Consider the following 14,657-nt stretch of genomic DNA (forward strand, 5'->3'; position numbering starts at 1 on the left):
TATATTCCACGGGAGGTCTAATGGCACATGGGGATGGGATGCAGTGGAGGTCTAATGGGACCAAGCGGTTTACAGTGAGATCATATTACAAGATGTTATGATCACATGGTAATGTTCCTTTCCTGTGGAAGAGTAGTTGGAGGTCTCGTGTGCCTTCCATAGTCTCTTGGGAAGATTTTGACCACGGACAATTTGAGGAAGTGGGATCTCATTGTTATGGATTAGTGTTATTTGTGCAAGAATAATAGAGAATCAGTGGATCACTTATTACTGCATTGTGAGGTGACAAGAGTGGTATGGGATGAGATATTTAGAAGAGTTGGTGTCGCTTGGGTTATGCCTTTAGGGTGGTGGATTTAATAGCTTGTTGGAAGGAGATTCAAGTCTGTTCCCAAGTGGCGGCAGTTTGGAAGATGATTCCTTTGTGCATTATGTGGTGTATTTGGATAGAAAGAAATGCTCGGTACTTTGAAGATAGGGAGCGTACAATGGAGGAACTTCAGAACTTTTTTGTACACACATTATTGCTATGGTTTTCAGCCATTGTGCTTAACGGAAATAGTATTCATAATTTTCTGTTCTTAATTTCTGGTTCCTAGAATGTTTTTAGTGACAGCAAGACCATCCTTATTTAGCTTTCCTAATCTGTATATATATACTTCCTTTAGGCAGATCATGTTCCTTACTTAGACAGATTATGTAAATAGTCCTAGTTTCCTTTTGCAGACAGATTTGATTGCTGTAAATTTGGCTTGATTCTAGCCTTGTATCATGCACACTTGTGTCTATATAATGAAAGGAAATCCTCACAAAGGAGGTATTCAATCCAATTTGACATGGTTTCAAAGCCATAACTTAGGAATATTTCTTGTTCTTTCTAGTGGAATTTTTTTTTGTTGGTGGGCGATAGTGTTGGCAATGTCGGCACTTTCTTCTTTAGGTGTTCTTTTGTATACTTCCTGTGTACACAGGCTTCGCCTACTTCATTTGTATCAAGAAAATTTTCATCTTACTTATAAAAAAAAAAAAAACTAAAGAAAATAATTACTACATATTTTATCTTTTAATTTTTTTGCGATTCCTATTGAATACAATGATGATGAAGTTAATATATGTTTAGTTTTATCGTATTTTTGTACAAGAAATTAAAAAGAAATTTAGTTAGACAACTTAAAAATAAATATAGTCTTGAATCGGTTAGATTCGGTCTAAAATCAGCTAGAATCGCCCTAAATCAGTTGATTGAAGAGGTTCAGCGAACGATTCAAAAGGTTCACTAAAATCGGTTCGGTTTTTGACCGATTCAATTTGAATCGGCTGAATCGGTTTGAATTGAATCCTTTTTTTGAGCCTTGAATGTAATAGACCCAATAATAGCATTACCAATGGAGAAATCTGAATGGCCTCCACCATTGGACTCAATGCCTCCTCCAACCACATGAGCTATGGAAAACCAGCAGGGTTACCAGTAATCAACACCGAGAATTGTGCAGTAGAAAGTTAGAAACACAATGCCTAATTCACGATCCCCAAAATTGCAGCTCCCAAGCATGTAGAAATGGAAGTCCCAATTCACATGATCAAATGCCTTTTTCATATTTAAGCTTACAAAGAACACCAGGAACACCCTCCTCATTTGACTGTCTAGACATTCATTAGCAATAACTACATCCATGGAAGAATATAGGGCGGAGTAAGGCTCCTTTTTTAGAGTAGTTTCTTTGCCGGGTGGGCTGCCTAATGAGAGATTCTTACCTTTTGTTAACTTAAAAAAAGTAGCTTGTTATAGTGATAGATTAATGTTTTATGTGGAAGAGAAGTGAGGAAACTTTTATCATCTTTTTCTTCATTGTGAGGTAGGTAGTGCCTTATGACGCTATTTTTTTGGGCTATATTGAATTATGCCTCAATGTGGTGCGGATCTCTGTTTACTGGAAAGGTTGGTTTGGCATTCATCATAGTTAAGCCTTGTGGAAAATGATTGCAACTTAGGCTGCGTTTGGATGTTGAACTGAGTTGAGTTGAGTTATGATGAAAGTTGAAAGTTGAATGAAATATTGTTAGAATATTATTTTTTAATATTATTATTATTTTGAAATTTGAAAAAGTTAAATTGTTTATTATATTTTGTGTTGGAATTTGGAAAAGTTTTAATGATTAGATAAGATGAGTTGAGATGAGTTGAGATGGGTTTAAGATCCAAACTGGCCCTTAATGTGGTACATTTGGAGAGAGAAATTATTGAAGTTTTTAAGATGGCGTTAAGGTAGCAGAGGCTCTTAAGCCTTTTATTTTTTAATCTCTTTACCACTAGATGGAGGCATGTGTTTTCTAATTTTTAGTTTCCAGAACTTCATCTTTTTACTTTTATTTTTCTGGTTAAGTGTCTCTTATATACTTTGTGTGTATTTGGGTAGTACCCTTTTTGGTCAGTGATAAATCCCAACTTACAAAAAACGTTTTTTGTTTTGCGCATTTAAGGTCTAAGATGACGTGTCTTTTATATATCATTCATTTTTTTATACAAAGATGATATGTGGCTTTTTAGGTTATTTGACACTGATTTTTGTTGATATTTATTTATTTTTTCGTAGGCATGGGTCATGCAACCCTTAATGCGAGCCCCCTTATTATGTTCTATGTTTTTGTCCTAACACGTGCCGTGGAAGGTGATCTTGTTAGGGACCCCGGTCTTGTCCCTAAACATTAAGTCCATGAGCTCGTCTTGGTGATGATGGTGACCGAGTGATCTTGCCAACTTGCTTGACCTTCAATAATGGGTAGGTGTTTGGGTGATGGAATGATAGTGGAATTGGGTAGGCTAAGTGTTTAGGGCTTGCAATTCAAAGTGGACGGCTAGGGTTTATTCCTTGAGTGTGGCGCCAAGTAGGTGGAGCTAGGGTTGATGAGTGGTAGTGAGGCTAGGGTTTCGGGTATGAGGCAATTGGGGTTGCCGAAATTGGCTAATGGGAATTAGGGTTGTCGCCCAAGGGGAATGGAGGCTAGGCTTTCGGATTGCAAGGCAACTAGTGTTGCCGAAAATGATGTTTTTAGTGAATTGTGGAAAGATTCCTAAGTGGTAGGAATCTTAGAGGATTCGGTGAAGCTAATTGGGAAAGTCAAAGTTGACTTGAGTGATTTAAGGGACGAGGGATTTAAGGGATTGAAGAGGATCAATTCCTTAAATCAAGGGATTTGAATTGGGGAAGTTAAGACTCCCAAAGGGAAAGTGTTTCCTTATGTAGAATTGAGGGTTTCGGCTAGGGCAAAAGGGGATGGAAGAAGGGCAAATATGGAAATTCCGTGTATGGAAGGAAAGGTTTGGCTAGGGTTATATAGAAGTGGCGGCAAGGCTATTTATGGAATGTGGATTAGGGCAAACACTATAGTGGGCGACACTAAGTGTTTAGATGGATCAAATGAGGCAATATGATGGTCACGACAATGAGCACAAGATGAACACAATTTAATCTCAAGAACACATCAAGACCAATGCACATAAATTAATAAGAACAATGAAGAGAAAATGGAAGACAAGAGAATGAATAAATAATACTCATAAGATTGATAAACCGAATCACACTTATTCACTAATTGCAAAGTGTGATTCTCTCCTTAGGGATTCACGAATTGCACCCCAAAGAGCCCAGGTGCTAAGCACCGAAATAGTTGATCTCAAGAACAAAGCCGTCCAAAAGGAATTTGTCAAAAGATGTAAAAGAAAAGACTAAGGGTCCTATTTATAAGAGTTACAAATTGGAAACCCCCAATAGGTCCATTGGAAATAAATAATAATAAAATAAATAAAAAAAAAAAAGATAGTGGCATGGACGAAGCTTGGTCGTGTCATGCATGGGCCCATGGTGAGCTAGAATGGTGCATGGTGGTCTTCGGGTTGGTCCATGGCTAGGTGGCACAACATGGCTTACTGATGGGCATGGCATGGTGCCATGCACAGGCCTGCTGATGGGCATGGCCTGGTGCCATGCAAGGCCTGCTGATGGTGAGCCATGTGTGCGTGCTGCATGGCCCAAGCTGGTGGCTTGGGTGCTAGGCTGCAAGGCATGGGCTGGAGCCAAGCGCTGGATGACATGCCACTGGCCTAACCTGCAAGGCACGAGCTGGAGCTGTCGCAGGCATGCCGCTAACCTCGTTGGCCTGCAGTGTGGGGCGCGTGCAAGGGCTTGTGCGTGGCTGCGCGCAGGCGAGCGCATAGGGGCGTGCGCGCAGGGGTTCACGCAAGAATGTGGACAAGGGCGCTCGCTGGGGCGTGTGCAAGGATGCTCGCAGGGGTGAGCGTAGGCGCGCGCGCAGGGCTGTGCGCCTGGGCATGCGCATGGGCTTGTGCATGCCAAGCTGCGCGCTGGCCTGCATGTTGGGCGCTACGTGCGGGCCAAGGCATGCATGCATGCTGGGCACCCCATGCGTGTCACAGCACGGGCCAAGGCATGCGTGTAGGTTGGCCATAGTGCTGCCCTTGCCTTCCAAGGGCAGTGTCGAGGCTTGTCCCGAGGCCACTTTTCTAGGGGTTTTAACAGATCTGTTGTAGCTTCATGATGTTTGGCTTCCCCACTCTTCATGTATCTACTTGCCTATAGAGATTTTATTTCTTATTCCAAATTTCCACATAAAATATAATAAACAATTCAACTTTTTTAAATCTCAAAACAATAATAATATTAAAAAAATAATATTCTAACAATATTTTTTTCAATTTTCATCTAAAACCATCTCATCTCATCTCTGAATCCAAACCAGCCCCAAGTCTTACTTGATATTTATGAATGTGCATAAGATTATGATGTCATTCTTCTTAGTAAGGGAAATTTAACAGTACATTTATAATTCAACATGGGAACCATATTTGCATTTTTTACTTTTCTCTCACGTTTTTCATTAGACTTTTGAGTTGCTGTTCTTGCTCATAATTTGGGGAGCTAATAATGTTTGCAATTGAGAACATGATAATTTGCACAATTAAACCCAATTAGGCAGCTACCCTTCTTATATTAGCATCACGAAAGCATTCAATGTGAATGTATTTGTAACTCTGGTAATTTTGCAGGCTTTATGATCCTCGTGTTCCTGGGCTACGAGAGATGTTGCACAGTGAAGTTTTCTTCCCTTCTGCCAGATTCTCAGATATGGAAACTTTGGAAACTTTAGTAAGCCTTGGACTTAGAAGAACACTAGGCTTTGCTGGTTTGCTTGATTGTGCTAGAACGGTTTCTCTAATGCAAGATGCTAGGGACTCAGAGACACAGAGTTATGGAAGGAAGTTGCTTGTCTGTTTAGATGCTCTGTCATTAAAGCTCTCGACTGATGGGGCTGGAAATTGTGATGAATTGGAGGATGCCATCTTATGTAATGACAAGAGTCTCATGGATGATAATTCTATGCATGTTGATTCTTACGAGAGAGAAGAGAACCATTGTATAGATGATCTTGACACTAGTTCATTTGTTGGTGTTGTGATTGAGGATAAACTGGAAGAAGAATTTTGGTCTGAAATTAAGACTATTGCTTGGTGTCCTATTTCTGCCGATCCACCTTTACAGGGACTCCCATGGTTAAAATCTTGTAATCAAGTAGCAGCCCCAAGCACAGTGAGACCTAAAACACAGATGTGGATGGTGTCTTGTTCAATGCATATACTTGATGGCGAATGCTACTCAACACACCTGCAACAAAAGCTTGGTTGGATGGATTCCCCAACCATAGATGTTTTATCCACACAGTTAATTGAGCTGTCCAAGTTCTATGGGCAGCTTAAGTTACAGTCTGTGGTGGAACCTGAATTGGATGCTGCTCTGCAAAAGGGAATGCCGTCACTTTATTTGAGATTGCAAGAATTTATTGGTTCTGAGCATTTGATGGTGCTAAAATCAGCTTTAAGTGGTGTTTCCTGGGTTTGGATTGGGGATGATTTTGTTTCTCCAAATGCACTTGCATTTGATTCTCCCGTGAAATTCTCTCCTTATTTGTATGTTGTTCCATCTGAATTATCAGCGTTTAGGGTTTTGCTTTTGGAATTAGGTGTGAGACTTAGTTTTGATGTTTGGGATTATTGTAGCGTATTACAGCGCTTGCATAATGATGTGAAAGGGTCCCCACTGTCCACAGATCATTTAAGTTTTGTCCACTGTGTCCTTGAAGCTCTTGCAGACTGTTGCTCAGACAAACCGTTGTTTGCGGTATCGGAGACTCCACTCTTAATCCCTGATTCTTCTGGAGTTCTGATGCGTGTGCAGGATCTTGTTTACAATGATGCACCATGGATGGAAAACCATACTCTTCCTGGGAAACATTTTACGCATCCAACTATCAGCAATGATCTGGCTAACAGGTTGGGCGTACAGTCGCTTCGCTGCCTCTCTTTGGTCGATGAAGAAATGACTAAAGATTTACCATGCATGGAGCATGGTAGAATAAATGAGCTTTTAGCATTGTATGGGAACAACGACTTCATGTTGTTTGACCTTCTTGAGTTGGCAGATTGCTGCAAGACCAAGAAGCTACACCTAATCTTTGACAAGAGGGAGCATCCTCGCCAGTCTTTGCTGCAGCACAATCTAGGTAACAATACAAAATCTGAAGGTTGTTTGTGCTTAAAATGTGTTAATGATATAGGAATGGTTGCTTAAAAATAATGACATACCTATAAGATTTTGGTTTGAAAAGAAATCTGTAGTTTTGGCTGCTGCTGTGATCATAGCCACATCAGATCGGCAAAGGTGACAGTGCATATTAGTTTATAAAATATCCTATCATGCTAGAACCCAGGTTCAACTCATGGGAATAAAGGTGGTTTTTACTTATGAAGTCATTGTCTCGCACAAGTCTTGTATGTTTTAATTTTTTTTTTTTTTTGATAAGTAAGAAATTTCGTTGATCAAAACTAGGCAAAGTCCATGTACACAGGAAGTATACAAAAGAGACACCTAGTTACATTCTAGAAAGCTGAAAATAAAGCAAAAACCCATGAACATACCCTCCCTTTAAAACTATAGTTGAAAGCCATTGAACCAAAGAAAGGACAAAAAAATTCCATAATTCCCCCCTAGCTCTCTCCCTATTGTTGAAGCACCTCTCATTTCTTTCCATCCATATACACCATAATAAGCACAAAGGAGCCATCCTCCACGTCGCAGCTAGTTGAGGGCTATGATGATGCCTATTCCAACAAGCTAAGAGCTCTGCCACACTCTTGGGCATAACCCAAGACAACCCGGCTCTACTAACTATGCCATCCCATAGGTCCCCTACCACCTTGCAATGTAGAAGAAGATGGTCAATCGATTCGTCATTGTTTTTGCACATATAACACCACTCCATGACGATCATCCCCCGTTTCCTTAAGTTGTCAGCCGTCAAAATCTTACCCAAGGCTGCTGTTCTAGTAAAAAAAACAACTTTGGGAGGCACAGGAACTCTCCAAATACCCTTCCATGGAAACACAATGGGCTGAAGATTTGACAGCACCTTAAAGAAGGATTTAACAGAACTTTTTACTCCCCGAAGGTTTCCACACCATTCTATCACACCCATTACCACTAACCCTCTTGGAATAAAGCAAGCTGAAAAAACCTGCTATCTCCTGGACTTCCCAATCCTGCGCATTTCTAGAAAAGATCATATTCCAATGCACTGAAGCGTTAGCTCGACACAACACATCTGAGACAACGGCCTGCTGATTTCCAGCCAATTTGAAAACACCTGGAAAAGCTGAAGAAAGTGCTCTCTCACCACACCATTCATCGAACCAGAATCTAACACTTGTACCCTCATCGACCTTAAAGTTAATTTGTGTTGCAAACACCATCCACCCCTTTCAGATAAATTTCCAAAGACTCACAACATACGACCCCCTACCCTTCTTGGAACACCAACCTCCCCAATCACAACCATACTTCTAATCCACAACCATTCTCCACAATGAAGTCCCTTCCAACTAGAATCTTCACAACCACTTCCCAAGAAGGGCTTTGTTAAAAGTGATCAAGTTACGCACCCCCAAACCTCCCGCTTCCTTTGGACTGCACACTTTTTGCCAATTCACAAGATGAATTTATGATCCTCACTCATGCCTCCCCACAAAAAGGCTCAAAATATCTTTTCAATCCGATTAGCCACCCCCCACTGGTATAGGAAATAAGAAAGAAAGTACGTGGAAAGATTGGAAAGGGTACTTTGAATGAGGGTCACTCTCCCTCCTTTTGAAAGATAGAGCCACTTCCAACCTAACAACCTTTTCTCTACCTTCTCTATGACTCTGTCCCAAATATTTTTTGCTTTAAAAGAAGCTCCCAAAGGTAGTCCTAGGTATTTCAAAGGAAGAGTAGCCACTTTGCATCCCAACAACTCAGCTAGAAGGTTGATATTTGCCACCTCACCCACGGGTACCAATTCCGACTTACCCAAGTTCACATTGAGTCCCGAAACAACTTCGAAACACAATAGAACAGCCCTTAGAGCTTGAATCTGTCCGCTGTCTGCATCGCAAAGAATAAGAGTATCATCCGCAAATAATAAATGAGAGATGGATAAAGCCTCATTATTGGCGTTATCCACTGCAAAACCAACAAGAAAACCCCCCTAACAGCGGCCTCCATCATACGACTTAGGGCCTCCATGACTACAACAAAGAGGAAAGGAGATAGAGGATCCCATTGTCTCAAACCCCTCAAACTCTGAAAAAAACACAAGGTTGGCCATTAACTAATACAGACGGTTGAAACACAATGTTTGATCCATTCACACCACCTGTCCCCGAAGCCGCATCTTCTCAACATATAAAGCAAAAAATCCCAGCTCATGTGGTCATATGCATTTTCCAAATCTAGCTTGCAAAGGACTCCCGGAGTGCCATCCCTCTACCAGCTGTCCAAAAACTTGTTTGCAATTAAAACTGAATCCAAGATTTGCCTACCCCTTACAAAAGCATTTTGAGATTTGGAGATAATTTTTTCCATCACCAAGCTCATAGGATTTGCTAAAACCTTTGAAATGATCTTATAAATCCCGCCAACCAAACTAATAGGACGAAATCTTTCAACTCAATGGCCCCTGCTATCTTCGGGATGAGGGCGATGAATGTAGCATTGAGGGACTTCTCAAACTTTTGACACAGATAGAACTCATGAAAAACCTGCATCACGTTATTCTTTACTATGTCGCAACACTCTTGAAAGAAGGCCAAAGAAAATCCATCCGAGCTCGAGGCTTTATCTTTGCACATAGCACTCACCACCTGTAGCACTTCAGCTTCCTCAAATGGTCTCTCCAACCAACTAGCCGCACTGGCATTCAGCTGATCAAAGAACAACCCATCCAGTTGACACCACACTGCTGTCTCTTTGAGGAGATCGTCATAATAGTTCACAACATGGTCTTGTATATCTGCCGGGGATTGGTACACCGTGTTACCTGATTGGATCACTTCAATCGCATTATTACGCCTATGAAAATTTTCCATTTTGTGGAAAAACTTGGTACATTTGTAGCCCTGCTTCAACCATGTCATCCTTGATTTTTGTCTCTAGGAAATTTCTTCCAACGACAAAACCTTCTCTAACTCAGACACCACCTCAAGCTTTCTCAACGCGGCCTCCTCGGTTACCACTGCTTCTTCTAAGGAATGTAACTTGTCCCAAAGAAGGTTTTTTTGTTCATCCGTGTGTCTAAAACCCTCCATGTTCCACTTCTTTAGGTCTAGCTTAAGGGCTTTAAGTTTACCAGCCACAATGAAACTAGGGGTACCGTGAAAAGAATAAGATGCCCACCAATCCCTCACCCTTTCCACAAAACCAACCGATTGCAGCCACATATTCTCAAATTTGAAATAACGTCTGCCACCATGAATGCCCCCACAATCTAATAAGATGGGAAAATGGTCAGAGTATACCCGTGGCAATCTCCTCTGGCTTAGGTCTGGATAATGTGTCTTCCAAGAAGTAGAAACTAAGAATCCATCCAACCTTGACCCCCCTCTACCATTCGACCACGTGAAACATCCCCAAATCAAAGGAAGATCAATCAAGTTTAGATCGAAAATCAGTTCTGAAAAGTCTTGCATTGACCTTGTTAAATAAGTAGCCCCCTCCCTCTCACACAGGAATCGAACAACATTAAAGTCCCTGCATAGAACCCAAGGAGAGTCCCATAGGTAATACATACCTACCAGTTCCTCCCACAAAGACCTCATTTCTCGATCTGCATTAGGACCATACACACCCGCAAGAGCCCACCTGCACCCATCCTCAATATTCTTGAAAGACCCAGCCATTGAATAATTCCCGATACAGTCCTCCACTAACTCCACTACTCTCGTATCCCACATAAGCAACACCCCTCCTGAGGCACCCAAAGAAGCTAGATGACTCCACCCCACATAAGAACATCCCCATAAGCTTCGAATAATATTTCTGTCAACATAGCCCAACTTAGTCTCTTGAAGACATACAATATTAGCTTTCCAACTACGAATGAGGGATCTAATGCGAAGTCGCTTGTTTACATCATTAATCCCCCGTACATTCCACGATAAGATTCTAGGCTTCATAAGATAAACTCCCCCGCCCCTTCAACCTTTCCCTCCCACTACTACTCTCCTTGTTATCATAATTAATAGAACATGTCAATCTTTTCTGCGCTCTATCTTTTTTAGTTGTTGACTTCATTGCCGATGGTCTACCTGCCTCAATAGCAATTAAGAGGTTCGGCCTTAAATTGCTCTTCATAACCTTCGCAAGAAATCCCCACAAACCCCTGTAACTCTGCCACATTTTTCAGCACCCAATCCGACGATGTGGGAATAGGTGGAATAACACAAAGTAGGGTAGGACTACCCAGCTTGTTCTTATCACCCCTATCTCACAGGCCACTATCTATAAGCCATTTGAGAAACCAACTAACTGCATAGCCTCTGTGACACTGCCAACTGGAAAGCCACCTATATTCGGCTCTTCAAAGCCATCTGAAAGTGACACTGCATACTATAAACTGCATACTTTGGTTAACGCTTCCAGCATTGCATACTGTAAACTCCCCGAGCCTTCCACTACCTCGCCATCCACAAGAGGCTGGTCACCCACCCATGTAACAAGCTCCGACGAGGGTGCCTCCACCGTCGGGATGGGCTCCTTTGAGAACACCCTACACTCTCTGTCTATCACGTACCCAACATCACATTCTACAAAAACAGCCTCATCCTCCTGCCGATGTGGTGGCTGTGTCGACTCACCAAGAAGGTCGTCAGCGACCGTTGGTAGTTTTGTACTGGGACTGGGTACTTGGCAGGCTTGCCTTCTTTGCAGGCTTCGTGGCTCAAGGTAGTGCCTTCTGCCCTAGGAGAGCCTCACTGTAAGACCGAGGAGTTGTGTGGTGCGCCATCGACGCTGTTGAGAACAGCCGTGGAGGACCACCTCCTTTGCCAAGCTCCTTCGAGTTCCCTGCCTGATTCTGCCATCCCTGGCCACCTCTGGTTCTAACTTCCTCGCCCACACTAGAGGATGAAGAAAGTTCTTTTAAGGTATCACCGAAGTTCCTCCATCCCTCCCCTTCCAACCTTCCGACACCACTACCAAGCCTCGCTTCTTCTCATGGCCAAACTCCGATATGGAAAGGAAGCTGCCATGGAAGTTTTTTCCCCTCTGAACCAAAAGCACCTGATTCCCTTTCCTACAAGTTCTGAGGAACTCAGAAGAGCCCACTGAACCCACACAATCCTTCACCGTAGAAGCCAACCACAAAAGAGCATCATGGTCGAGAGAGATATACTTTACCACACGGCGACTGCACTCTGTTATCCTCCACCACTTCACACTATCTTTCTTGAACACAAAAGACTTATGATCAAGAATTACTTCTCTGCAAGACCCCATCGCGATCACCAAGATGACAAACTAATACGAATGAAATGCTAACACTAACCACCACCAAAGAAAACCTACACCACGACCTCCATGGTATCAATGAAGAAACTCCCTCTCTACGTGATTTTTTGCATGTGTACGGAGAGAAAAAGATTAGGAGAGAGAGTTTTTTAGTTACCGGGCCGAAAAGAAACTCCACCACCAAAGAAGTTTTTTGCATATGTTTTAAATTAGTATTATTAGTTAGGTGGGGGCGTTTTTTTAGCATTGTCATAAATTGGAGCATTATTCTGAATCTTGTTTATTTACTTGTACAGGTGAATTTCAAGGGCCTGCCCTAGTAGCCATTTTGGAAGGGGTCAGCTTGAGTAGAGAGGAAGTAAGTAGCCTCCAGCTTCTCCCTCCATGGAGACTACGAGGCAATACTCTTAATTATGGTTTGGGACTGCTTAGCTGTTATTTTGTCTGTGACCTCCTTTCAATTGTTTCTGGTGGCTACTTCTACATGTTTGATCCTTGTGGTCTAGTGCTAGCTGTACCTTCAACTTGTGCTCCCACGGCAAAAATGTTTTCACTGACAGGTATGTTGCTCAATGCTATTCAAGGTACCAGTGATTCACTACTTTCCCACTATATTGCTTCCTTCATAGTTGACCTGGCAAGGCCTCCTTGTTCTCAATATTCTGCACGTTGCTCCTAGTGAAATTGTTGTGGTTTTACTTAACTGTGTATCGTGATATATAGCTTCAGTGGGAACAGCACTTTTGAGAATCTTGGAGGAGCCGGCTTTTCTGATGCCAGATAGAACTTCTTAACGAACTTGTCTCCGTCCATTTATATTGTGTGTGCGTTTGAGTGTGTAGGCTTGCTGATTTGTGACCACAAAAGCTTGTAGATTTCCAAAGAATAGGAAGTAGCATTTCCTGCCACCAGACACAACTATAGATTTCTGAAGTAGCATTTTCACTGAAATTTCTCATAAATTTCCCTGTAGTGACATTATTTTGTATAATATGTTCAGCTGAAGCTGGAGAAATAGATGAAATTTAAGGCATGAGGCTGTAATTTGGTTTGTTGGTGACAGGATTTTAGTCAGAAACACTTGCCAAGGGTGTTAGCCACAAGCAATATTCTGAGTGTTAATTGCTGGAAGCAAATCTGAAATGAGTAATCAAGGGGATTTTTTGAGAAATGTTTTGGGACCACTTAAGAATTTTGAGATTGTTAAGAATGACTAATAGTCGGTGGACATGGTGAGAGCAAGAGAACAAGTACACTGGGAGTCTACCTCAGATCCCAAGTAGAAAAGAAAAGAAAACAAGAAAAGCCTGGAGTCTAAAGCTATAGAAAAATAAATGAGCAACCATCCAATAGTAAAGTGTATTGAAGAAAAAAGCCTTGAGGTCCTCTAATTTCCTTGAGCTGTCTTTAAAGTTGCTTCAATTAAACAATATAGAAAGCTGAAATCCTGATTGTTTATTAATTTGATCATTCTAAACTGAATTTTCAAAGGGTTATGAAGCAGTTTATATTCAACTATCATTGGAACTAAAAGGATTGAACTATGCCAAGGAACGCGTTGCTAGGAGTACTATATTTTGGTCCTGATAAAGGCACAGGGCAAACCATACAAGCTTATTTAGTTTTATGTTTTGAGTTGGTACAGCTTTTTCTGGATGGTTGGTGTGTTGGTTCTTGATTTCCTATCTTGAACCAAATTACAGTTGATCCCCTAAAAGCAAACTAAAGAATGGTGGACATTGTTGGAGCTGTTTTTGGTAATATTTCTGATGGGCTGGCACTAGGATTTGGCTGTTGGAAAATAGGCTTACAGAAAGAGATAAAGATGGATAATCGAGGCACCACACCTTTTTTTGGTGAGCCAAAAAGGATAGGAGGGGGCAATCGGAGGTGGCTTCAGTAGGCTTGACCATAGTAGCACCATATGACAAGAGTGGCTTAGATGGTGGGATGCCGCAGGCTTGACCTCAAGTCGAGTTTTAGTCATACCTAGACCCCAGCCCCACTAGGGAATTCATTGAATCCTCAGGCGGCTAATACTAATAGTCTAAGGTGAATCAATATTTGAATTTGAACCTAGGATCTAGTGTATGCCAAACAGCTTGGGAGTAACCTAAGAACCATTGAGCCACCACCCTTGGTGGTTGAGGCACCACACGTTAGTTAGAACAAGAAGCATCTCATCTTTGGATTCCAGGCTCCTGTGGAATCTCAGCACAAAAGGGGTCTATGGAATCTGGCAAAACTGCATCCGCCCCCAAAGCACCACAGCTAGTCAAAGTACACTCTTCAGCTTCAAATCCAAACTAAAGAGTTAGAAACTGGTGCATGGCATCTCACTAAGCAGGATATATCTTTCCTCGCAAAGCAGTAGAGCTACTAAAAAAAATGCTTATCAACTATTAGATTTGCTGCACTCTATATATCTTCACTATGCACGTTACTTCTTGGTTAATGAAGTAGCTAAACATAGAGGACTGAGGAAGTCGCTTAAATGTGTTGTACACTGCAGGTCTAGGAATCCTATTCAATTGGCAAGCTTCTGATTAAGGTGCTAGGATTTCTAGACTTAGCACGAAGTATGCCCGTGTGCCGAAACATTTGACGACTTGAAAGAATTTAAGTTGAATTACGTGAGGTGTACTTGCAGGAAAATTTCCCTTGAATTACCCGAGGTGTACTTGCGGGAAACTCCTTGCTGAGGGCCTATGCACCCCCGGGATTAGTGGAGACTTTGTTCTCAAACACCCGGTGCCAATAAAA

General features: G+C 41.8%; 1 protein-coding gene across 3 annotated transcripts in view; it reads left to right on the forward strand.

Annotated features, from left to right (window-relative positions):
- The window catches only part of LOC121255645 (sacsin), a 55,873-nt gene that overhangs the window by 21,144 nt on the left and 20,072 nt on the right, over positions 1-14,657 (forward strand). For all 3 annotated transcript variants that reach the window (XM_041156064.1, XM_041156063.1, XM_041156065.1), the window contains 2 exons: positions 5,066-6,576; positions 12,191-12,454. In XM_041156064.1, coding sequence (XP_041011998.1) covers positions 5,066-6,576; positions 12,191-12,454 — 1,775 coding nt within the window. The remainder of the gene's footprint in view (positions 1-5,065; positions 6,577-12,190; positions 12,455-14,657) is intronic.

This window comes from Juglans microcarpa x Juglans regia, chromosome 3D, assembly GCF_004785595.1.
Source record: "Juglans microcarpa x Juglans regia isolate MS1-56 chromosome 3D, Jm3101_v1.0, whole genome shotgun sequence".
In the NCBI taxonomy this organism is placed as follows: Eukaryota; Viridiplantae; Streptophyta; class Magnoliopsida; order Fagales; family Juglandaceae; genus Juglans; species Juglans microcarpa x Juglans regia.